Below are 25,975 nucleotides of genomic sequence, written 5' to 3' on the forward strand. Positions count from 1 at the left end.
TACAAGAAGTAACTTTTTTTTTAATGCAGTACTCAGCAGACAGCTAACAATGCTTACAGACATGTCAACTGAACTAGAGCTTCATAAAGGCACAAGTTCATGTTAAAACTGTCGCATAGTGGTAATACTATTGACAATGTAACTTAAAAGTAGATACCTTTCAGTAAGTACCAGCAAATGCATTCATGATACAAGGTATACCAATACCTTTGGTGTTGTATAGAAAGTAAGAAATGCAATTAATAAAATGTGCCCTCTTCTAAAGGAAATGCTATGCTTGTACAGTTTCTTGCAGCTAAAGATTTGCTACTGACTTCTGATTCGCACTACTAGAGCAATGCAAGTTTGGGATCCAGTAGGCGCATTACTCCACCAATTAGATGAAGGCTTCCAGTTACCAAAACCTGAAAATGAAAAAAAAAATCATAGTAATAAATTGCTTGTCAAAAGCCAGCACTCTTATTTTAAACAGCAGGATATATTTTCCCTGTCAACTTGAAATGAAATGTGCTCCTGAAAGTTACCATATAGCTTGTGGTTTTTTAAAGATTTTTGACATCAACAGAAACTGTTTAGGAAGAAAAAAGGGGAAAACTTTCTTATAATTCTTGGCCTGCATGTTTCAGTGGCAGTTACTCAATTTTCCTAAAACAGATGCATTTTCGATAAGTAAATGACATAAAAAGAATACTACACAAGCTCTGCAACTCCTACAATCACTTTACAAAGTTATCAAGACAGAAATCATGCAAACTTAGAAGTTAAAAAGAATTGTACAACAAAGTTTAATGATCTACATAAATTTGAAGCTCACCACGTGACAATAGTGAAAAGACAGATTAAATGCTGGTGGAATCTCGCCCTGCATGCTACATTAGTATACAGGGTGTCGCGCGTAACTTGAACCAAACATTAAAAATACACAAATGCAACATAGCTGGACAGAACCAATGTAATGTTGTTTGCCGTTGCTTGGAGATAGTCAGATTTTTTTCATTCTGCCTAATGAGATTAAAAGTCTTAATCAATCAACTTCTGAAATATTATAGTTAGATTAAAAGTGCAAATGAAAAAATTGTAGAGCAATTCCTGATGCAGCTTTCTGCTTCTCGATATATGCTGCGTGAAAGAAGCCCGTGAATACACGCAAAGTGCACAGCAATCTTGTGTGCATTTGCGGGCTTCTTTCATGCTCGGAAAAACACTTTTATGTAGCACTTATCAAGCAACAGAAAGCTGTCAGGAGTTTTTCATGTTGCTCTACAATTTTCTCAGTGACACTTTTCATCTAATTATAATATTTGAGAAGCTGGTTAATTAATTAAGACTAATCACCGAATTACGCAGAATGAAAAAATTCTTAGTATCTCCAAGCAAGTGCAAGCAAAATTACCTTGGTTCTGTCCAGCTGCGTGGCATTTGCATATTTTTAATGTTTGGGTGAAGTTACGTGGGACACCCTGTATATAATTTACTTCTTATTTGGAGACACTCCAAGCTTGCAACTGTTTCCAAGAGCTTTTTCTGGCCCTCCATCGACACCGTTCGATTTGCCTGAACCAGTTCATGAGGTGCTGCACCCTGCTGTTCATTTCAAAAGGTGGAGAGCTGGTTCACAATTTTTCTGCACTATTCCTACCAGCACAGCAGACGGGGCAGCACATGGGCATGAGTGACAGTGAAACCCCACTTACGCACGTGTGCTGTGTAATACTGGGAGTGTTGTATGTATGCATTTTTATGCCCATGTGCACTATATTTTGTGTATTTGCCACAGCCTGCAATTCAGCTCTCTGTTTGTGACGAAACAGACACTACTTTGGATTAAACAACATGCCTCAGTTAATATGTCAGCACTAGTAGTTCTCTTTCGTTTTTATAGCCCTCTAATGAGAAGAAAATCGCGCACACATTTGCCCACAGTGTGCTTTGCTTTTAGAAATATGCTGTCTGATTGTCCGTAGCTTAACAACAGTTATCAGTCATCCGAAGAGACAGCATGTATTTACTGCTACTTCGGTCACTGGCAGAAATGACCATGCAGGCCTTTATACATTTCTGCACATTTTTGCTTTCGGCACAAATGCAAACGTTGCTTGTACTATTTGAGTGAGATAGCAATTATATGGACACTCGAGGCAAATTTTTGCTGTTGACATTGCCATGATGTTCTGTATAAAGTAAGTGCAATAACATCACAGCTGTGCACCATATGCTGTAGATGTCAGCAGTTTATGCATGACCAACCTCCTTCGTATAGCTGTCAAATAATTTGCTATCGCAATCAATGCTTTGCCTTGCTGCGGAAACTGACTTTTTTTAAGATTGAAGCCAACCATACCTGCAGGTCAGGACCCGTCACTAAACTGTGTACCCTGCCCCTGTTTCTCAAACTTGGTGGACAGGGCACATTAGGAGTACAAGCATACTGTGCCTGCACTGCATCTGCACTTTACCATTTGTTTCAAGTGTCATGTTGCACCTTCACTGCTGAACTAGAGCTGCACGATTTATGACCTTCTTGTGTGCTGCCGTGAACTGGTTCACAATGGTGCTGGCAAATCGACAGGCCTAATCTCACTGTTCTCGATGTCAGAGGAATGTTATGCCTTCATCCTTTCAGGAATTACAAATTCAGCACTGTTCAGCATCTTTCTTTCCAATTTGATTTTATCCTGGAGATTTCATTTCATTACCTTAAAGACCTTAATAAAATGGGTAATACATAAAGAGTAGGTACATAAGTTGTACACATATAAATTAGTAAAGTAGATTAGATTTTCGTCTGTTGCTTTTTTCCATGTACATCAGAATTGCCATACTTTCACTCGTTTTGTGCTGACAATTGATGCCTCCACTTCTGGTCACTGCCTTTGCTGTTTGCGGGCAAGCTTTCCTGCTCTGACCAGTTATTCACCAAATGGAATTGACACAGTTACAAGGCAGGGGACAATGCCCCCCACTTTATTTGTTCTCGTGACTTAACCTACGGAGGCAGATTCATAACGGGAAATGCTGATGCACAATCACATGTAGGCTACAAAGCAGGGAAAGCACAAGCTCTGATTTTTTTTTGACAATCATTGCCATCAGAAATATTTGAAGCAGACATGGCACAATTATTGCGAAAATAAATATTTTGTAGCAGCATGTAGCAAGCTTTGCCTGTAGTAGCAGTTTGGAGCAAATCCAGTGCACAGTTCCACCGTTTAATGACACGTGCAAGAGAAGATCAATTAAGTACATGCTGCTGCTTTCACACTTTTCTCAATAAAGGGCAACAAGAAGCCACCACTACGAAACAGTTAGTGTTTACCTGTATGTGGCATGAAGGGGTCAACTGCCTGGCAGCCATCTGCTGCTCCCGGAGCCAGGTCATGACATCCGAGATGCTGGGAAAGACAATGCAAGAGTCTTCAGGGTTTCCCTTGATGCTTGGCGGACAGGTAGGGCGGCCAACACCAAGCATCTCTTCTTCTTGCAGGCTTGACAGTAAATGACACCAAATGCGCATGTTGGATTTGCATCTAGCCATCTCTGTGCACTTCTCCACAGTAAAGTCACTTTGGTCCGAGTATGGGCTCTTGTTTATGGTGATGCGATTAGGAGTGAAGATAGCTACATGAAAGGGTTCGTCTGCTAAATAGGAGAGCAGAACCTCAGGCCGCCGGTCCCCTATGCAGTTGAATAGAAGCACACGGCGAACCTGTATCCTTGGGCCCAAGGTGCATTGTTCAGTGGCTGCAGCTTCCCGCCACCAGCGTACACAGTAATGCACAGACTCCTCTGTGTGCGCACCGTCCAAGTACAGTGTCATGCCTTCTCCAGCAGGGACTACCTGACACCTACCAGCCCACCGGCACTGCTCGAGACCTGCAAATGTTCAGCCCACTTTTGTTATAATTTTGTAAGTTCAATAGGTAAAATTCAAAATTTTGAGACTGATGTAGAAAGGTGTATTCTAACAAAACGTTATGAAGTCAGGCTTCTTGAGTATTTGATATCTCTTATGCCAGTTACCAACTGTACAGATCCATCCAGTAATACTGCTTCTGTAAACGTGTTCCATTTTTCAATAGTTTTTTGGGAAACTCGAACAGCATATCAAGAATGCACCTAAAAATTGGAAGCACCAAAAATGCATACCTACAGGCACACTTTTGACCTGTACCACAAAAATGGTTATTTTGCATAGCTATCTGCATCAGAAAAAAGTGCAATGAGATAAATATCTGAGCAACTGCTGGCGCTTTTCTTTTGTTGTTTGTGCAAGTAATGAGTTACATAGGTGGAGATTCTAAAATGCCTAGACGTCTCCATGCTACGCTGCATCTGAAACAGAATACAGTCAAACGGCTCTACAATGAATCCCTTTACAGTGAAATGACCTGTATAACGAAGGATTAATTATGTCCCCACCGAATTCCCATATTTTATATGTATTGTGAATGCCTGTACAATGAACATCACTACAATGAATTTGCCTGAAGCAATAAAATGACGGACAATGACCAAAAGAAGTACTAAAGAAGTATTAAATCTAAAATACGTTTCGGCTTCCCTACAGAAGCCTTGTCCAAAATGGGATGAAGGAACGTTCACGAAAGCTTATGTATAATTCAGAACGTGACGTAAGCAGCACGTGTATAACGGGGAAGTGTTCCCTAATTTCGATTGAGCGTGTGACATGTTTTTTGTATCTCCAGTGATTCCAGATACAGCCACGATTTCAGGTCTCTTTCTTGGCCGATGACTCTCGAGCGATCCCAGTCAATCTTGTGGCCCGTTGCATCCGTGTGCTCGGCAAGGGCATTCGAAACTGTACGCTTCTTTTCGACATCTTTCTGATGCTGCCTCAGTCTCTGTTTGAAGTTGCCCGATTCACCAATGTATGCATAGTCGCAATCTGCGCAGGGTATCTTATAGACTACGCCGGGAAATGACTCTCTCGGAAGCCTGTCCTTACCGCCGACGAGTGCCTGCCTCAGCTTACACACAGGCACGTGCGCCACCTCAACGTCATGCGAGAGAATGCGAGACAAGGTTTCGCTTATCCCTGGAACGTAGGGTACGGCAGCATGCTTTCTTGGTCGGGGATTAGCCGGACCGATTGAATTGGACAGGCGGCGTTCCACAGCACTCTAAAAAGACGTGGGGTAGCCGCTTGTTGAGGTCTTCTCGCACATGGAATGACTTTCTGCTGCGGTGCAAATGCGGTTCGCACGGTTGAGCAGGGAGGCAGCAACCGACCTTTTGTGAGCGCCAGGATGAACGGATTGAAAGTTCAGGTAGCGGCCAGTTTCCTTACAGTATACGCTGAACGAGAGCCGTCCATCGCGTCTGGTGACACGTACGTCTAAAAAAGGGAGTCTGCTGTCGACCTCTGTCTCAACTGTAAATTGGATGGCCTTTTCCTGACTGTTTAGTTGTGCGGTGAACGAAGCCAAAGCACTGGGCCGAATCACACAAAAACAATCATCCACATAGCGCAGAAAAACTTTTGGCCTAGGACCGAAGGACGCGAGAGCACGGCTTTCCAAACACTCCATCGTAAGATTGGCAGCAGTAACAGAGACGGATGCACCCACTGCCATACCGTGCACTTGCCTGTAGAACACCTTGTCGAAACAGAAGTACGTGTTTCCAAGGTAAAAACAGAAGAGCCTCTAGAGGTCGGGAACGTCAATGGGTGACCTGTCTGGTAAAGTCCTGTCAGATTCTAAAGCAGAAGTGCATGCTTCCGCAGCCATGTTAGTCAGAATTGAGGTAAACAGCGACACCACGTTGAACGAAACCATCACCTTGTCGTCGTCTAGAGACACATCACGAACTTTTTCAATAAAGTCGCCGGAGTTGCTCACATGCGTGGAGCTCTTCCCGATGAGTGGAGCCAGAAGCTGGTGCAGGTATGCGGACAATTTGTAGAGAGGGGAGCGGGTGTAGTCAACGACTGGATGCAGAGGGACGTTAGGCTTGTGAACCTTCGGCAAGCCATAAAGTGCAGGTGCAGCACAGTTATGACAGAGAAGCTTAAAATACAAAGACTTGTGCTCAGGAGCTACGAAGCGGTACACGTCAGCCAGGAGAGCCTAGAAGTCCGTTTTAACTTTATGCGACTACACTGTTTCCGGCATGCAGATGACCCTCTGAACCTTCAAGGTCAGGTCCCGAGTGAGCCGGACGTAAGTGTCCTGGTCATTAAGCAGGGTCAACATCTTGTTTTTGTAGACAGCCGTGTCAATTAGCACTGTTGCATTCCCCTTGTCAGTGGGAAGAATCACGATTCCAGTGTTCGCCTGAAGTCGCTTTACAGCTTTTCGTTCCTCTGCAGAAAGAGGGGAAACAAACTTCCGCCGATGCAGACCAGAAAGGTCACCAATAGCGCGGGTGCAAGCCTCGTCATGGCAGGACGGGTCAACTTAGTTAACCGCGCACTCCACCGCACACACAACCTTTGTGACGTCAGGTGCAGGTGCAATATTGAAATTCGGACCTAGCTCCAGGACCGAGGCCTCAGCTGGGTCGACACTGTGCGAAGAAAGGTTGTGCACCGTAGTTCGTCTGCTGTGCGGCCGGTATGGCCTGGTAGTTTCCGAAAGTCTGTCAAGCTTGACACTGTGCACTAACTCCGCCTGACGGGCGCGTATGTTGGCTTGAAAATTGGCGTGTAGCTGGATGCTACAATATGCCAAATATGCCAAATAAATGCTTGTTCTCGGTATTGTCTTTGTCTTCTGAATTAATTTCAGGCATTTCTTTCTTGTAACTGCCATCCAGGCATGTGTTGAAGGATTATCCTGTTAAGCTGAATGACTTTTCATGGTCCTTTTAGGGTTGCTTTAGCACAAGCCTATTTTACTATGTGTATGCATCCAGAAGCATGCTACTGCTTGCTGTCCACAAATGCAGTTGGACGTTCTGTTCAACCTTTCCAGAACTTTTTTTTCTTTAATCGTACCTATTCCATGCAAGGAAACTACAGGAAATTTACCAAGTGTTTTATGTGACTTGCACCAAGGCAATTTACCCGTAGTTGTCATGAGTTACTTGGGATATTATTTGAGGTGTGATGAGGTAGCTAATTAGCTGAGATCAATTATGCACATTTTTAAGTATTCTCACAAGAAAAGTACAAAGTTACATATCATGAAAGGGGTCATGCAAGGAGACGCAATCTCTCCAACGCTATTCACTGCATGCTTGGAAGAAGTATTCAAGCTATTAAACTGGGAAGGCTTAGGAGTGAGGATCAACGGCGAATATCTCTGCAACCTTCGGTTTGCAAATGATATTGTCCTGTTCAACAAAACTGGGGACGAATTAGAACAAATGATTGAGGACCTTAGCAGAGGAAGTGTAAGAGTGGGGTTGAAGATTAATATGCACAAGACAAAGATAATGTTCAATAGCCTAGCAAGGGAACAAGAGTTCAGGATAGCCAGTCAGCCTCTAGAGTCTGTAAAGGAGTATGTTTATCTAGGTGAATTACTCACAGGTGACCCTGATCATGACAAGGAAACTTACAGAAGAATAAAAATGGGTTGGAGTGCATATGGCAGGCGTTGCCAGATCATGACTGGAAGCTTACCACTATCACTGAAAAGAAAGGTGTACAATCAATGCATTCTACTGGTGATAACATATGGGATAGAAACTTGGAGATTGACAAAGAAGCTCGAGAACAACGTAAGGACTGCGAAAATAGCGATGGAACGAAAAATGTTCGGCATCACATAAACAGACAGGATGAGAGTGGTGCGGATCAGAGAGCAAATGGGGTTGGCCAATATTCTAATTGACATTAAGAGAAAAAAAATGGAGCTGGGCAGGCCATGTAATGCGTAAGATGAATAACCGGTAGACCATTGGAATTACAGAATGGGTGCCAAGAGAAGGGAAGCACAGATGAGGATGGCAGAAAACTAGGTGGGGTGATGAAATTAAGAAATTTGCAGGCGCAAGTTGGAATCGGCTGGCACAAGACATGGGTAATTGGACATCGCAGGAAGAGGCCTTCGCCCTGCAGTGGACATAAAGATAGCCTGATGTTGATGACAATTACAACTTTCAAATGTTATATATGAAAAGTTGTAGAGCATGCCAAAAAACACCCAATGAAGTTGTACCCATGGTTATATTTTTCAGGCTCTAAAGAAATTTAATCTTTTTTTAAAAAAGATGTCACTGCACATTTTCATATTGTAGCTGTCTAAATTGTGTTTCAAAAGACTGAAGCCCCCATTTCCATCACAGAAATGAAAAAAAAAAAAAATCTTAGGATACCTAAGCACTCCTTATGAGTTGTGAATGCGAAAGCATTAATGTCCAATTGAACGCCGCTGAGCACTATTATAATGCCTCGCCACATCCCAAGCGCGCGAGGCGCACTCATGACGTGGCATCGCAGCCAATGAGAAGTTTCACTGCTATAGATGGCGCCGGCTTTTTCGCTCAATGAGCCATTTTACACTTCCACATTTAAAAAAAAAGCAATCAGTTATGGCACCTAGCATAAACTAAGCAGCACATTGGCACTGTCATCATGAAGATAGAAATCCTGTAGGATCATAAAGGATAAGATGTAGGATGGACATAGCAATGAACACTGATCAAAACACCCTTAGCTTTTATTATGACAGGCATGAAGGCTTTGCACTTTGGAAACACGATTGAGAATGCTGCAATTCAGGCGCACAAGTGTGCATTGACATCTACACACCTAAAATGCAACACAATGTCCATTATCTAACCCCTTGAGCACATGTCTGCCAAACAAGTGTAACAAATGCTGTGAAATGAAATTTACCGACAATGTTTTTCAAAGCAGAGAAAACATTATCGTCTTGCAAACATATTTCTCTACACAGTGTAGCATAATGCAGTTATTTGTGATGATGATGTATGGGTCCTCGCACCATAAAAACATGGCACAAGGGCCAGAAATGGTCAAAGAATGCCATGCACGTCGTGATGAGTTTTCAACGAATCGTTAACAAAATGAAGAAATGAACTGCAAATGGTAGATATAGCATGGCTGTAAAATGGCCTGAAATCAGTCACTGTAACTTGTGTAAAATATATCAGTATTAAAATAATGACAATGACTAGAGATGTCTGCATTGACGCAGTTATTTGTGCATAAAATGTGCCTTAAAGCAAATGCTGTGAAGAATACCTGAAATTTGGAACATAGCCAACACAATTGTACAGCACATGCGAAATGAGCAAAGTTAGCTGTACATAGAACAAAGGGGTCTTGGCGATGCAAACTTACTTCCTCCAATTTCCTGCTCTCAAATACATTTGTCTGCTTTCATGAACTTGAAACATGCTTCACACAATGCAGCTTCACTGCATAAAGTGCAGCAATTTCGGAGGGGGAAAAGGACAACAACATGACAGAAAACTGCAACTTTATGTGTCACTAACTCACCTTTAGCCATTAACTTTGATATCGGGAAAGGAGCAGCAATAAAAGGTAAATTCTGGTCCTGTAGCCATTTCTGTTGAGCAGCATCCCTTATTGCTTGTTTTCCTGTCGGAGGAAAAAAAATGTGTATCGGAGTCTCGGGTAAAAACAAGCACTTTTAAGCACCTCTTTCTTTCTACTTACTGACTGCAGAGCTTGATGAGCAATGTTTCGAAAGCCAAGTCTTGCACAACTGCAGGGCAAGGGATGCATTTGCCTGCTGTGGCTCCCCTGGTATACCCAGTTGGTGGAGTGGTAATTCGCATTCATATGTCAGAAGTGGTGGTGCTAAGCTGAGTGAACACTGTAAAAATGCAGCAATGAAAAAAAAATGTTGGACTGTAAATGATTTAACCCATGCTTCCATGAGCTCTTCCCCAGTTGTAGTAGAAGTAATGAAGCCCTTGCCCATTAGTCTAGACATGGATAAGAAAATTTTATGTACTTTCACTCTTGGAAACATGTGAAAGATTTATAGAACCTGTTCTTCATCGTTTTTATCTTCAAGGCACAATGCTCAAAAACCTGTGCACTATCTCTTTTGTTGAGGGTGACACTGCTTTCCTTACACATACCAATCATGTACCTATGTACCATCAGCATAAAATTAGATGCAAAATGAAATGCTACACCATGCTTATGAACTACCTGTGCACTTACTGGAAGTCGCACTTCGAAGTGATAATGCACAAGAGGCATTTCAATTTCTGGCATTGGAACTACAAGGGTTATGCACAAACAAGACAAACGTGACACTAAAGGGCAACAAAGCTGCATTATAAGCCAATTTGAAGAACTGCTAAGGACTGAAAAACCACATTATCACCAAGTACATACACTACTTCTCTAGCTACTTATTTAAGAAGCCAACTTCACACAGGTAAGTGAAGAGTGCTGCTTGCAACAGAACAACAAAAAAAAGCATACAGGCTCACTTCTTTGAAAACGAGGACACAGAAGCAGAAATGTAGCATCAACTCCTACACACGAACATGCAAGAAACTAGAACAGATAAAAGGTCCATAAAGATATGGCTGTTGAGCACTGGCTGATAAACAGGGTTATCACTCAGATGAAAGAAGAGTCAGGCGCATCAAGCTTTCACAAGCATGTCACACTATCCTTCCCACATTTTATCAGGGATGTACTAGCATGTTTTTGAAGGCTGCAGTTATGATCCAGCAAGACGTGCTCAGCTAAAGAGACTTCCCATTAATTCTCAAAAAAATATCACATATCATTTTATCCAAATTAACACTTTCCCTACCATGTGGAAAATACGCGTTTTTTTGTAGATTACACCAATTTTTGTTTTTTCTGAAGGAACTACTGCACTCAATATTTTATGTAATACATAAACAAAAAGCAGAATAAAGGCACTTTTCATGCATAAAAGTTTTAACGAGACATATGTCATAAACAAGACCAATTGCCAGAATCACTGAACAAAGTTTGTAAAGCATGCTTGTATCTACTAAGAAAAATAAGTAACAAAAATTATGAGATATACAAAATGTATTGCCATCTAATAGGCACTATCTTAGAAAAAAATCGAAATTTTTCATTGAACAGGTATTCTACTACAAGAATTTAACTGCAAGCACTACAGTTCGGTGTGATGGGCTGCGGCTGCCGATATTCCAGGCTGGTTTGCATCATCGTTGCTCTCAGAGTCAAAGTCCGAGGAAAAGGCAGCATCTCGAGATTCGCTGATGCTCAATCCATCGATAAAATCAGCTGCAGACGCAGCGGAACCACGACATTTGCAATCTTTCGAAGCGTGCGTGCCGCTCCCAGAGGCAGCAATTTTTGCTTTCTGCTTTGACGACTGCAAAACTTCGGAGCGCGTTTAAAAATTACCGCCTAGCGCGAAAAAAATCAAACTGCTTAGAAAACAAAAATATAGTTTTCCTCCTTCAGGTCCAATGGCACAGTGTGTCCATGAGAAGTGCATAAGGTCTCGAAAGCTGCATTTCAAGTCACCAATAGCGGGCAGCCATTTTTGCTTTCTGCTTTGACAATCGCAAAACTTCGGAGCGCGTTCAAAGATCACTGCCGGGTGTGAAAAAATAGGACTGCATAGAAAACAAAAATGTAGTTCTCCTTCCCGTCCAATTGCCAATGTGTCTGTGAGCGGCGCGGAAGGTCTCTAAAGTGGCGTTTCAAACCATCGTTAGCAGGCTAACTATGCCCAATGGGCACAGTACGGAAAGAGCTAATATGCTTAAATCAGAACTGCTTGCACTGAACTTTCAATGTTGGTCTTCAATGATGATATTACAACACAAGCTCACAAAGTAGACATTTTTTTATTTAAACCGCTTTTATACTCTTTCATTTGTAGAGTAGCTTAAAATATTCGATATGAGCTAACTTGAAGTCAATCATTTTATGACAATGAAACAGAACAGGAACCCCAAGCAATTGGTGAATCACGCCAGATACCGTCAATGTTGTTAAACAGCACTACGAGTTGAACTTTCTAATAAGCAACTTTTTACTGCTAATGTACCTGATGGCAAATTTATTCACAGTCACAAATGAACTGCATTTCAACAGAGTTCATGCTTTCGGCTTTCATAAATCTCGTATGTTTATTTCTGTTGCCTGCTGTACTTGAAAGACACCCTCACCAGCTTGTTCTTCTGCTAAGATGCATAGTTTCAACAGCTTCCTACTCTTAAGGATTAAAATACTCTATAAATTGCAGGAGAACAAATAGTTTCACTGTCAGTTAACTAGAGAACAGTCAAACGGCCAAAGTAAAGTTAGCTAATACTGTCGCAGCCAGCAATTAAATATGGTTGAACACATCTGATCATCAAAGCATGCCCTCTGTCACCACTATAAGGTGTAGTAAGCAGCTACTACAGGACTACGGCAGCAACCACAGGGTCAATGTGAAGGCAAAATAGCACCACACACCCCCCTCTCCTGCGCCCTCTCCTGGAGCACCTCAAATGCGCCCTCTGGTTGGGGAAGTGAAAAAGCTGGGCAGCCTTTCTTGAAAATACCACTTTTTTGCCAAGCAATTTCCTGCAGGCTTGAGCCTAGCACACGTGTATGATCCAAACCCAAGGATGTGATGCCAACCACAGTAGGATGCCTGCAGCAGAAAAAGGAATGCAAAGACATAACATTTATCAATTTTATTGTGTAATGCTGCAAACATAAGCATTAACTGGCAGTCACTCATTCTGCAAAATATTATCAAAATGCCGGTGCTACAATTGGCGGCTTGTCAAAAATGCGCACAAGTATTGTGAAATATAAAGGAGGCTCAGCAGGAAGCAAAAGCTGCTATTGCTGATGATGGGATAATGCTCATGCTCACATGCTACTTTCAGGAATGTTAATCTAGTTTATTCGTATATCTCCCAAGTTTGATACACACACACTTGGCTAACCTGCAGTGCTAGAGAGCCAGCGCTTTAACTATGCCTCCATAGCCACTAACATTACATGAACAGCGCAGGAATCACTAGCTGCAGCCAACACGGATGCAGCCAGTTGCAAAATGTCTTTGATCACTTAAGTCGGCATGTGCATATAATAGTGACCAGTTTGCTTCCAAAGCATTCTGCTTCCAAAGCATTCTGACAACTTACAAGCATCAGCACAGACAAAATACTGACCAGCGAAGAGTCAGTTTTGTACAGTTCATTTCACAGATAAAAGGAACAGGAGACCGCATGATTTGCACTTGTGCAGGCAGAAGCTGCTCGTACCCCTAGAGGAAATACGCAGTCCAATAAAATCCCTCCGGAGTGTCAGATGCTATGGAGCTGTATGCTGCCTCACCTGCCACCAACAATGTGCTCAACAACATGAATTTATCCTATCAAAGAGCTACCTGGCCTTTCTAACAAACTGCTATAAAAATTAGTTATAGCCTCTGCTTCCATGTACTCTCATAACTCCTACTCATGTGTTCTGACAAGGTAGGATATTGTGCATTTACTCCAGCTACATTTAACTTTGTGACTAATGACAAATTTGCACAATCCCTCTTGTATGCTTTAATGATTCTCTGTTCTCTCAAACACTTCAGCAGCTAGCAGTGTGTACAGCACAAAACATTTGAAAATTAGTTCCTGCTACAAAGTGTGACATTCGCTGTACAGGCGGGAAAATAACTCATGGGGAAATTACTCAAGGCATCTGATTATTATTCCGTCACCATGCAATGTTTTGATTTCATTGTGTCTTATGCTAACATAATATGCATCAGCACAGTGTCAGTGCCATCATTTTCACAAGCCACTTGACATGCAAGGTTTGTGATCACGCTTAAGGAAAGGCATATACCTACTATTGAAGAATGAAGTCAAAAGGGGAAACATGCTACGCAAGTTTTTTCAATTTACATCAAAATGATTATGTCGCACTCATCACCGTATTCAGAGATCTCTCCGACTTGCGTGCTGTTCAATACAATGGAATATGAAACAAATTGGCAAGAAGTATACCAAAGGCATGAATGAACATTATTGCACCTTAGTCACCTTAGTCCCCACTGAAATAATGCTCGAAAATTTGATGAAATGAATTTTAATTTTGGATATAAGTTGCAGGTTATATTGCATAGGTCACTGATACGCCAATGTGCCAGAGTCTTGAGATTTAATTCATTTAGAAAATACCAAAAGAGAGAGCTGGTGACTGTGCCAGTGCTTGCATGAGGTGCTGCAAGTCATGAGTCAATTACAGTCATGTAGTTGGTCACTTCCCTCATGTTTGAGTTGTCCACATCAGTGCAACCTACTACCTAGTTTCATTCCATTTTCATAGAAAGCACACTTGTATATTTGTGTCTGCAAGGCTTAAAAAAAAAACGAGAATAAACAAACAGCGGCAACAGTCTCCTTAGGAGCACTGATTAAAGGCATCGTGCAAAACTCTGCCAGAGCTCGTTTCAGTGCAGCCTCTTGAGATGCATACATACAATTTGGGCATTAGGTGGTGTCTTGAAACCATGCTAGAAAAGGAATTTGAATCTACTATACATCATAAGCCCCATTATGGAAGAATGAGCAAAAGAGCTTGCATTCATGCATGCTAGAATGGATAGACAGCTGGCATCCCTCTTGGCAAGTAGAAAATACACTTGATCTCGGCCTTCTGTGTGCACTCAGAAAAAAAATCACTCAAGAACAATGTGCAGAGTCACCATGTACAGGCATCTTCATGTGCACTAATCTTTTGTGCAACACGAGCTAGATAAGACAATATAATGAGGCCAAGCCAAGCTGCAATCAGTCTGGTATCACCTACAGTAATAAATACCACCAGTTCCTTGCTCACAGTTGACTAATATATCATCGGAGCATGTGAGGTACTGACAGGCTTTCTTTCTTTTCTTTTTTACAACCATATCTTTTAAGAAACATGCACAGAACCCACAAACCATGGTGCAGGGAATCTGGATGCACATATTCAGGAGCAATTAAATGAAGTATAAAATTACCTTTAGTATCCCTTTAACCTAGGTGATTCATGCTTGCACAATAACTGACAATGTTATGCGTAAATTGCGATTAGTTCTTTAGGTATAGTGAACAAAAAAAAAAGCTACAGGAGTGCCTCACTACACCACCTAAGCACGTAGTAAAAACTGTATTGCAAACAAAAGCTCCACTTCCGATTGAATTCTGAAGCTTTCCGTTGTAAAAAAAAAACTGGAACATGGTTAACAGCCAAATTGAAAAGAAAAGCTACTACAGCAAATACCAGTAGCCTCGGAAGCACGGCTAATGCTTAATAACCTAAAAAACTTTTTTTTTTCTTCAAGTGTGCTGATGTAAGGTTTGGAGTGACTGTGCTTTTGATATTTTCCTATCAACTGGTAAAACTAAAGGAGGGTTTAACTGTATGAATCTGAATTCAAAACCAGCAGCAGCAAGAACAGCAACAGTCGCAGCATTTGCATAACTGCCTGTACAATTTCTCACCTTATTACATTAGTGGAATCATATTCGCCACCAACGCCTACTTCAAGCACCAACACATCAACCTGAAAGGAACATTCAAATATGTGTGTAATTAAGTATCAACATGTCAGCAGGCTGAGCAGCAACAACGTGCACTTACTTTTTCCATGATGAATACCTTGAACGCCATTACAGTCAAGAATTGAAAGTAGGCTGGAATGTTTGCTCCCTCCTAACCACGTAAAAGAATGTTCAGCCAGGTTAGCAGAAGACGGCTAACAGCACACACTGCTTTAGCATTTCAATGCAAGAAGCTGGCGAACCTTGGCTTTTAAGTTGTGGTAAACATCCCAAAAGTACTTTGCAAAAGCATCTTCAGACAGTGGTTTCCCATTTATTCTGATCCTTTCTCGAACTGCCACAAGATGCGGAGAACTGTCACAGCAGAACAGCAAAAACACAGTAAAACGTTACTTAAATGAAATTCAATATACTTGAGTAATCTATTCTCATAAGTGACGGTACATTCAAGTGAAATATATAAAATACACAGGCTTCCTATTGACAAGAGGATTTTGTAGTTACTAGTATGTTTCATGCTACTGGGCACATATTTCACTTGGGCAATAATTAATTTCCAGACAAGAAACTATGATCAGCCATAGCAAATTAATACAATGCCACAGCTAATTATACAAAGCTCTCTATAATCAAAACAGTGAGCAATGACTTTATAGAAGAGAAAAACCCCATTATCTAACCAAGACTTGAGATAACATTGCACAAAACACTATGATGCAAGAAAATATTTCTAGTAAATGCATTCCATTTTCTGAATGCCTGGCTTTGCAGAAAATATTATTTAATAACGACAGTATTACTAGCAGCAATACTATATCCCTCAGCACGCATTAATTACATCACTGTTTTTCACACAATGTCATATATGAAGATATATGCTACCAATTATCGTTAAATTATTTACATCTTCAGTTACTTCAGTTTACAATCATTTCTCAGTGACAACCAACATGCAGTAACCCACAAAGCATTTGTCAGAAAAAAACATTTCTGCAACTTGTTTTGACACCTTCGGCAGAGAAATGAAATCTTGCTAGTTGTACATATAAGTAGGAGCTCATAACTGTGTAGTGACAGTACATCAGTATTAATTTTATAAAAAGCACAAGTGGTCAGGAGCAGATAACAGGCAGTTCGCAAAATTCTGCAACTCAGCTGCCCTGCAAAGCTTCATGCCAAACAAAAATGGTAATTTGCAGACTGCTCAAAGAGAAAGTTCTCAGAGCAACAAAACAAGTAAAAAAGTGTTGGTCAGTGTAGCATAGGTAAATCATGCTTGTTCATTTTTATTTTATTTTTATTTTTTTGAAATCTGGAAATTGGGTTTTCTCACAAAATAAACTATCATACTAGTTAGTCTCTCACAATAAGGAGGCCCATCCATTCCTCTGTGAGCCTGTTTACAGTTCAATACAATCAGAAACAAAACCACGTTATCACTGCAAGATGGCACTTCTCCTTACATTTTTTAAAGCAAATGCAGTTGTGGGTTTGTAGGTGAAAGGTTTTAGTTGGGAGAGGGTTTTCCGTGGTAGCAAAATTTTTCTTTTCATATTGTCCTTTCATCTGTGTTGCTAGAATCACACATTCCTTTTTCTCGATTACTTTGATGCAGCACGAGTGAATCGAGAACAAGGGGCACGTTTCTTTAGCTATGCCTGTTGAAGTGCAAATCAGCGTCTCGCCAACACTGACACCGCCTCACATTGCATGTAGAACATGCAGTCCTGCATTTTCCTACTTCCATCACATGATCCCTCACTCTTAATGCAATGCCCCAGCCATGTACAGCCCTCAGCACATCTGCCTACAGCACGGGAATGGTACACTGCACAGTGTGTTTGCACTGCCTACATCAAGACACTGGTCTGAGACAATTTGCTTCTAAAAGAGCAGTGCTTGATTGCTAAATCACCAATCTATGCAGTAAAGACTGCAAAGGCTTGCCTAGTAACAAGGTACAGTCACTATTATAATGAACATGTCTAAAGTGAGTTGTGGAGCGAGAAGCATGAGCAGTGGCAGTCAGCCTTTGTATCAATGCATGTTCAAAGCAAGTTGCCCACAGTAGACGATACAGACATACTTCTAAGTGCCCCTCCCATTCTCATGTGTGCTGGGCTGTACATGTACCATAAACTTCTGAACTGCAAGCTCATCAGAAGTGATGCTTGTTCACAGGATGCTGTACAAATTGGAAGTGGCCACAGTATTGTTTCAAGTGTAAAGGGCAGAATGCAGAACATAAGCCACTATTCTGGGTCAGGGTAATGTAATGATTCTATGCCAGTGCCATTCCTTTTTGCATTTGGTCAGTGGTCACAATGGCACTCTACCTGCTTTATAAACAGGATTAGCCGGCCATGAACAGTGGATATGAGTAGCATAGAAACAAGGGGAAGGAATTGCTACATTACACTGGCACTGGATACAGCAGGACTAGGCACAGCTCACGCCAGTAGTGTACACAGGCTCAGAGTCTCTAAGGCCAATCCCAGCCTGGGAAAAGAATGATATTAAGAATGCCTACAAGCAGAATCACTCGCATTACAGAGAGCCAGCCAAGATGACCAGTCCTTGAAAACAGTATTAGCTGCAGCTACTTTCGTAATCAATTTGCAACCCTCCAACTCCCTTGACACAACAAGCAAGAGTTTACGATCGACAGGCCAGGGGTATGGGCCTAAAATTAGCCCGCTGTATTTAGTTCATCATTGGCTAGAACATCAGTACAAGCACTAAGCACAGGCTCTGTTTGGTTTAACTACTAGGCTGTGAACAGATCTAGCTCTTGCTATGGTATATACATACCCCTATGGTACTAAAATGGTTGTTGTAAAATAAACGCCATGTGTTGAGGTTAACTTGAGTCATCACTGATTCCATAGCATTTGTACAGTAGTAATTAACTTATTTAATTAAAGGGATATTGGTGAAACAAAAATACTCTCTAGAAAAGTCTGCACCCTTTCAAACTTATCTTTTCCCAAAACAATAATCATTGGTCCTGCATACACTGTGCACCCAGTACTTTCAGGTCACGAACGGCACGTGCATTATCATTGTGGCATAGTATTCTTGACAGGAAACTAGTGAGCACAGAGTTTTCAAGAAAGGAAAGGCAAGAAAGATGATTACTGTTTGGAGGCAAGACATGTCCCAAAAGGTGTAAACTTTCTTTTGGTTCAAACCATAGGTAGACATTTCTACTCACGTGTAGAGACCCGTTTTAAAGCCATGTTGTCTGAGAATACATTCAGCGAAAGCACATGTTGACCCTTTCCCTTTTGTTCCAGCCACATGGATTATCTTGAGGTCATCAAGATCTGATACCTGCGTCAATGCACACAACTGTGTATGACTTATCCTGCACACAAAAAGCGATCACCTCATATCACAACTTACCTTTAGCCCAACAGCCTGCAGGTGCTCAGGCATTCGCCTTGACTTGAGGAATGCATTGGGTGGGTGTTGCATCGATTTTTTCAGAGTAGCTTCATTGCTCTGGAGGTTATTGAGTGCATACACTGCATCCTGAAAGGCACATTTGAATACGCTGAAGGTGTTCAATTCTTCTCTCTCTTTACAGATAATGATGTTTTTTGCATGTATTGGAGGGTTTCCCAGGTGGTGCTAGTTGGTGCCACACCTGCACCATGTCTGCAATTATTTATAGCGCAGCATTGTGACATGTGCAAACAAAGTGGCCAATATTCAGCATAATTAGTTACAGTTCCGGCATCTTAGCTATTCTGCTTGCAATTCACATGGGAGCTTTATAAATAGCCATACAAAGCGACTCAGTGTACCCAAAAACCCAAGCTCTGCTTGGGTTCTTTTGAACGTCCCTCCCTCCCCTTGACTTTCCCTCAACAAGAAAAATCCCAGGACATTACAAGCATATGGTATGCAAGTACTCTAACTAACTTCATGAAATAACTAACCCACATGATTGTACTCAGATTCATTTGGTCTAGACAGCATTACTTCCTTGTGTAGTCACTGTTCCGTGCAATTAATGTTAGCAAATGCAAAATGAGATTTATATTTATGGTTACACATATAGTTATGCCCCCCTTTTTACTTATGTTCCCTTAGTTTATGTCCATTTTATTGTAGCTTTCCTCTCCCTTATCTTTTCTCTTAACCCATATTCTTCCCATGGCCACAGGACAGTACAGCTGTCCACACGGAAGTGAGACGGTTACAATGCCCTTCATTTCCTTCCATGTTTTGCTATTACTGCAATAACTACTAGTACTACTAGTAATGAGGGTTTCCTGCAGTACCCCTCTTTATTCCCTTAACAATGTTCAGTTTTCTTCTGCCAATTCCTACAAATACCTTGGTGACCATATCACAACAATCTGTTGTGGAATGTGCATATTAACTACATACATGATTAACAATGCTAACTACACTCTCAGTTTTTGCGCCGAAATTTTTTCTTTAGCTTCTGTTTCCTTAAAACTGCTCTGAAAAAACAGTTACATAAAATCTCAAGTATGCTTATTTAATTTGCGACCCTCACTCTTTCATACTTGGATCTGCACTTGAAGCAATCCAAAGCCATTCAGTTTAGTTCGTTGCTGCCAACTATTCTAGTACTGCCAGTATAACTGCCATAAAATCTCTTGACCTACCTGAACTCTCTTACAGACGAAAACTATTTTGCTTGTGTATTTTTCATAACATCTTGTTTGCCAACCCTCAGCTGTAGCGCGTCTTGTTCTTTTCTCCCTATTACCTTTCACCTTATGTCAACTATCGTTTAAAAGTGCCATTATGCCAGACCAACATGAATTTTTATTCATTCAAGAGGAAGATGTCATGTGAATTGAATCAGCTCCCCATTTCCATCGCCAGCAACACCATCATACTTCCTCAAGAGTGCCATTTCGAACGTAAATTGAAGTTGCCACTACTCTCTTTAATGCCATAATATTATTGAGAGAATTTGAGTTTAAAGAAAGTTATAAATAACAAATTACACCCAACCATTAATTATGCACGCATTTCTTTTAATTTCCATTGAACTTTTGCTGCACTCATGATGTAGATGATAGCATAAAATTGAGTTATAGCACTTTTCTAGCACCTCAGAACATATTTTTCCTAGAGCAAACAGCATAATAGAGAACACATGCACTTCACATGGAAACACTTTTGGTGAGTGCAATCAGCCGTTGAGCTCATAAAAGCTACTCCAACTGCAGCCTGACACCATAGCATTCTTCATTTTCACTTGCTAAGCAGACAGTCACTAGGCACTCATAAACTAATCATAGCACAGTAAAGTTGACCTGAAGCAACCTAACTGCATTTATTTGCACATGGACATGCTGCACATTCACAAAGTATGATCAACAGGAGGCACGGGACACAACCTTACATATGGCTGTAGTCATCAAATGATGCAAGCAAATCTTGGCAAAACCCTCTTGTAGACCAGATGACCCCAACAGATAATGAAGACAACAAAAGCATAGTGGAATTCATTCGTTGTTTTAAACCCATACCCCAAACCCGCATCCTCCGCATGAGTAGGAAGCAAGTTTGGCTCCCACCAACAACAAGATGTTGTTTTGTCCACTGTTATTTCCCTTTACCTTATAATTTCTACATTTCAATTAAGAACAGCAAAGGATTTCCCCTATGCTTTCCTTGCCTTCATACGGTTGTGCATAATAAAAATTGGGTCTCTCCTTCTTCACGTTCTTGCTGTAGACAAGCTTCAGAATGATGCATCATGTAGATGCAGTAGCAGTACGACGTGTTCTACTGCCACGCCTCTTTGCATATGAGGATGGCAATCCCCATAGCATATATGTGTCATTGAGCTTGCAGATGCCTCTAGTGCAATTACGACAAAGTGCACCGGTGTGAACCAGAGAGAGTAAGTGTGAGCTTTGTTGAAAGACGACATTTACACTTAGGGACAAGTTTTCAAAAGTTTATTCAACGTGAAAAACATTTTTTAAGCAAGTCAGAAACAGCTGGTAGCTGCCTTCAGACGGGATTCAATGCCCACCTGCCTCAAGGAGGAAAACAATACAAAGGGCGCAGGAAAGGCAGATTAAAAATTAAATTATGAGGTTTTAAGTGCCAAAACTACTTTCTGATTACGAGGCACGCCGTAGTGGGAGACTCCAGAAACTAAGCAATATAACCATGGCTACCCAGAAAAGGTGGTTTCCTGCACAGACGCTTGTCACCCAATTCTAATAATGATAACTCTTACAATGGGCTGTCAAATATATATATATATATATATAATTACAGACAGTATTGAAAGATGCAGCAAAGGTCACGATTTAAGATATGGCTATGTGAGAGGCTAAGAAGCCACAGCTCATTAAAAACACAAGATTTCGAAGTCCAGCAATGTAAAAAAAAATGACTGCAGGCTGAGCATTGCCAAAAATAAGCCATAACAAGCAGGAGGGGGTGGGGGCGTATTCTGTAAGAGTCCACCAAGTGGACTGTCCATTTCGGCCGCTGCTGATTGGATGCAGCTGTACGAGCGAGGAGGAGACGAGCGGCCCCAGCCAATCAGCAGCGGCCGAAATGGACAGTCCACTAGGTGGACTCTACAGCATACCTTCCCAGGACACAAAAGGGCTAATATATGTCATGTCCTGTTCATTTTCTAATAATAACGTCCATATTCAGCCACTTCTAAATTATGCACCAAGCCTCTACAGGCTGCAGGCTGACTGCTGTATAGCTGTACAGCTGGCCTTGTCTTCATTGTATTCAGCACATTACTGACTTGTGGATCATTGAAAGCCAAACACACATTTTTACTTGAGCAGCACAGGCACAAGTTAAGCAATGCTACAATGTTATACCATAATGCACAACCAGCAATGACCACATGGTGAAGAGGAGACAATGGACACCACAAAAATAGAAAGGTACATTGAAAGCCACAAAAAGGACTACCACAAGGTCAGAGAGAAGGATAGTGTTGATTAAAGGGATAGTAAACACCAACACTAAACGAGTTTAGAAGGGTAGAGTTTTTATTTCAGAGTAATTATCGTAAAATCTATTTTCTCCCATTTAACAAAACAGGGTTGATTACTATCAGGGAAAACGACGGCCAAGGTTTACTCTTATTTTTTAATGTTTAAAACTTAAAACTTTTAATGTTTAAACTTAAACTTTTTTAATGTTTAAAGCTTAAACCAAAGTATTGACGTAAAGGATTTCCATCTATGTTTTCGCATTTTGGTTGTTTTTCACACAGAAGTCCTCAAAGCTTACTAGGTTGAATTTTTGGCTGCTTTAGTCTGCAGTGCAGCTTGTATTTATGAACATAAAAATTAAGTATACTGGAGTCAACACTGTAAAAAGCCGTGACGTTGGAGCTTGCTGGTGCAGGAAATTCAGAGTGGCGGCACCATACGTCTTTTGTTTATGCATCTGTTCTGTCTTATGAAGCCTATTTTCCTGCCACGAAAGGCAATTTTTTTACAGTAGTGTAACTCACAAATACAGATGAACGTAATATTCCTCTTTAGTGTCCTGTTAAACTCGCCTCTTGAGACTACCAATTAAAACAGCAGAATATGCATGGAAGAGGTATACAGTAGTACTTAGCGATCACTACAAAAACAGTCGAAGTTCAGCACAATAAAAAAGAAAACAGGCACCAACGTAACACAACTGTGCTAAACTTTTGGACAACAAACAAGCAGATTTGCATTTATTCCTGGATGATTGCTTGCAATAAAAACATAATTGTTTGGAAAATCAATAAACTGATTGCCAGAACGACTGGACCTGGGTCATTGCTATATATACTATTAAGACTTCAACACACAGACAAAGCGACAAAATAATGTGTTTATACACAAAAAAGCAACAGGACTAAAGTAATTCTCCGTACATGGAAACATTATTTTGAAGTGCTTAGCAAGAAACTTATTTTAAGCTAAAAAATTTTAATTAAGTTGTGGAGTTTAATATCCCACAACTCCACAGTGGGTTACGAAGGATGCCGTAGTGGAGAGCTCCACACCAATTTGAACCACCGGATTTAACATACACCCACTCTGTACATGAGCATTTTTTACATTACACTTCTAATGGAATGCCAGCTGCAGCTGCTGGGAATCGAAGCCACAAGCTCATGCTCAGACCATAGACACTGCGAAGGATGGCATGTCTGTTATTGTCTAGACTGACCACTTGGTACAATGCATAAGGAAAGAATAGAAAATGGAATGAAACAAGATATGGCCCCAGGTTTACTAGCAACAGGTAGACATTGCACTAGCTTCCTTCAATGTGAAAAATTAAATAATGTTTATGTGGCAACTCGGTAAGAAGCTGTCTTGAGATCAGTGAGATGTTCCCATCCCTACTATATCTGTCCTGCTACTCATATGCACAGCTCTGATTGGGATATACACGTGTTCACTGGTCTGGACGAGTGTAATCATTTCAATCAAGGTACTTTTGATGAAGCTTCCATTCCTGTGGAAGTAATAAAATCTGTTTTGGGCAACTATTGCTCCAGAAGGAAAAAAGGCAATAAAAGTGGTGTGCACGTTCACACACATACACACACACTTCAGCACGTAAGGACAGTAGAATATATGGATACATCGTACTTCACAACTCCATAGTTGTACATACATCAATTAATTTTAGAATGTCGAGTCGAACGCCTGCCTCTACAACGAAATGACCTGTATAACGAAGTAATAATTGTGTCCCTGTTTTATTGGGAGTGGTGCGGTGCGCGCTCTGTACATCAAACTTACTTGTATAACGAATGATGACGGAGGCCCCAAACACTTCTTTATTAGGCTCTATTCTGTTCTCTTGTTTAGTGTATGTACTTTAGAACAGAGGCGATTACCTAAGAAGCCCGCGAAGATTACTAAAAATAGTAATCGTCAACATTAGTAAACTAGGGTTCTGAGGTAAAGCATCGAAAAAGATAAGCTGTGAAACAGTGTATTACCATACATATTACAAAATGGTGGTACATCTGCTGGAATCGTGCATGCGGTGCAGTTACTGCAGATCAAATTAGAGAACGGATTTAGTCACATTGCTGACCATTCATACAGCGGAGATGGAAAATACACTATGTTAACATGGCGCGAATCCTTTTCATGAAGCCCGAACAGCTGGCCCCCAGTAAGTTCGTGAAAAGTGCAAAACGACGATAGGCAAGCTTCCGCACAGCGATGCCAGAAATCACCACTCTAGCGAAATAAAATGTGATTCGATTCGATGATGAAGCGTTTCAAAAAGCACTTCTGCGAGTCAAACGGAGGGGCGCAAGTGCCAGCAGAATGTGTATTACGCGAGCTGTAGACTGACGCAGACGTTGCACGCCGGCGCACATTACCGGGTGACAATCGGCTGCAGATCTCACCTCATAGCACCGTTTAGTCGAGACGGTCGATTTTGGCTTGGATGGAACTTCACAGACAGTTCTAACATGAATTGGCTTCACCATCATCAGGCGGCAGAGCAGGTTTCTCATTCCAGACTGGGCATGTGTAGAAACCAGCAGAACTGAGTTTGGTAGGATGGCCGAGTTACATACCTAGCCAACACAGCAAAACCAAAAGTGGCGCAGCAAACCAATGCGACTGTGCTAAACGTGCCTCCCTGCTTAGCCCACCGCCCGTTGAGCCCGTCCCTGAGTGATCGTTGACTGCTGCTCACGACATTTCCTCAACTCCCTACGTCAGCTCGCCCTTATCTTTTATCACGCCCTCGCGTACAACCACAGAACACGTGCAATGACGCATGGACCAATGCATGGACATAACCTCCTAGATAACTCTGTGAGGCTATGGTATGGAGTAACAGTACTATGACAGTACTCTTGCTCACTATAACAGTATAACAGTACGGTAGCAACAGGAAACAACTAAAGTAACAGAAGTGCTCAAACCAATCCGTCCAAACCACGACCTACTGTATACACCAAGTATACACTGTGCTCTGCGTTACGAGACGTTCATTAAAGGAAAGCCAGCCGTTTGTGCGCAGGCGCGAGTAAAAGGGGGGCGCGAGAGAGAAAATCTTGCTTCTTGTAGACGTTTGTCCCTGCCGTCACTGCGTAGTGGTAGTAGTGGGGCCGAGTTTGTTTACGCTCGGACGCTGGCTGCCGGCGCTGTAAAATAGGTGAAGCAGCGGTCACTGACGCCCGATTTGGCGACCGCTGTGTCGGACAGACTCTCTCGCACCTGCGGCGCTCGTGCTATAAGTCAGTCGTGGCGACTCATAGCTTTCTCGCGCCTTACGGCGATGTACCTTGTAAATAACATCACAGATATTTCAGTGGGAGCAGTAGCGACCGTAGTAGAGCCCGGGCCGCATATACCAAAAAGGTAGTGACTACAGTGACGGGGCCCGTCACTTTAACATCTGCACTACAGTGACGGGGCCCGGTACTTTAACATCTGCACTACAGTGACGGGGCCCGGTACTTTAACATCCTCACTACGGTGACGGGGCCCGT

The 25,975-nt window shown here is 41.6% G+C and overlaps 1 protein-coding gene across 1 annotated transcript; it reads right to left on the minus strand.

Moving 5' to 3' along the window:
• On the minus strand, window positions 1-25,423 carry LOC139048107 (folylpolyglutamate synthase, mitochondrial-like). Its single transcript, XM_070522565.1, has 11 exons — window positions 24,878-25,423; window positions 18,886-19,014; window positions 18,695-18,813; window positions 15,723-15,834; window positions 15,560-15,631; window positions 15,421-15,482; window positions 12,395-12,575; window positions 9,614-9,773; window positions 9,434-9,535; window positions 3,317-3,873; window positions 1-404 (listed from the first exon to the last, which is right to left on the minus strand). Exons 1-11 carry the CDS (start codon window positions 24,986-24,988, stop codon window positions 330-332), a joined length of 1,680 nt encoding a protein of 559 aa, XP_070378666.1. The 5' UTR covers window positions 24,989-25,423; the 3' UTR covers window positions 1-329.
• Window positions 25,424-25,975: the final 552 nt, after the last annotated feature.

This window comes from Dermacentor albipictus, chromosome 1 (genome assembly GCF_038994185.2).
Source record: "Dermacentor albipictus isolate Rhodes 1998 colony chromosome 1, USDA_Dalb.pri_finalv2, whole genome shotgun sequence".
Lineage (NCBI taxonomy): Eukaryota > Metazoa > Arthropoda > Arachnida > Ixodida > Ixodidae > Dermacentor > Dermacentor albipictus.

Excerpts from the sequence above, each read along its gene's own strand:
- LOC139048107 (XM_070522565.1), bottom strand. The coding sequence starts at position 24,988 with ATGAGAAACCTGCTCTGCCGCCTGATGATGGTGAAGCCAATTCATGTT. Across the intron at positions 15,835-18,694 it reads TTTAAAACGGGTCTCTACAC|TTCTCCGCATCTTGTGGCAG; the intron begins GTGAGTAGAAAT and ends CTGCTGTGACAG. Across the intron at positions 15,632-15,722 it reads ACCACAACTTAAAAGCCAAG|GAGGGAGCAAACATTCCAGC; the intron begins GTTCGCCAGCTT and ends TTACGTGGTTAG.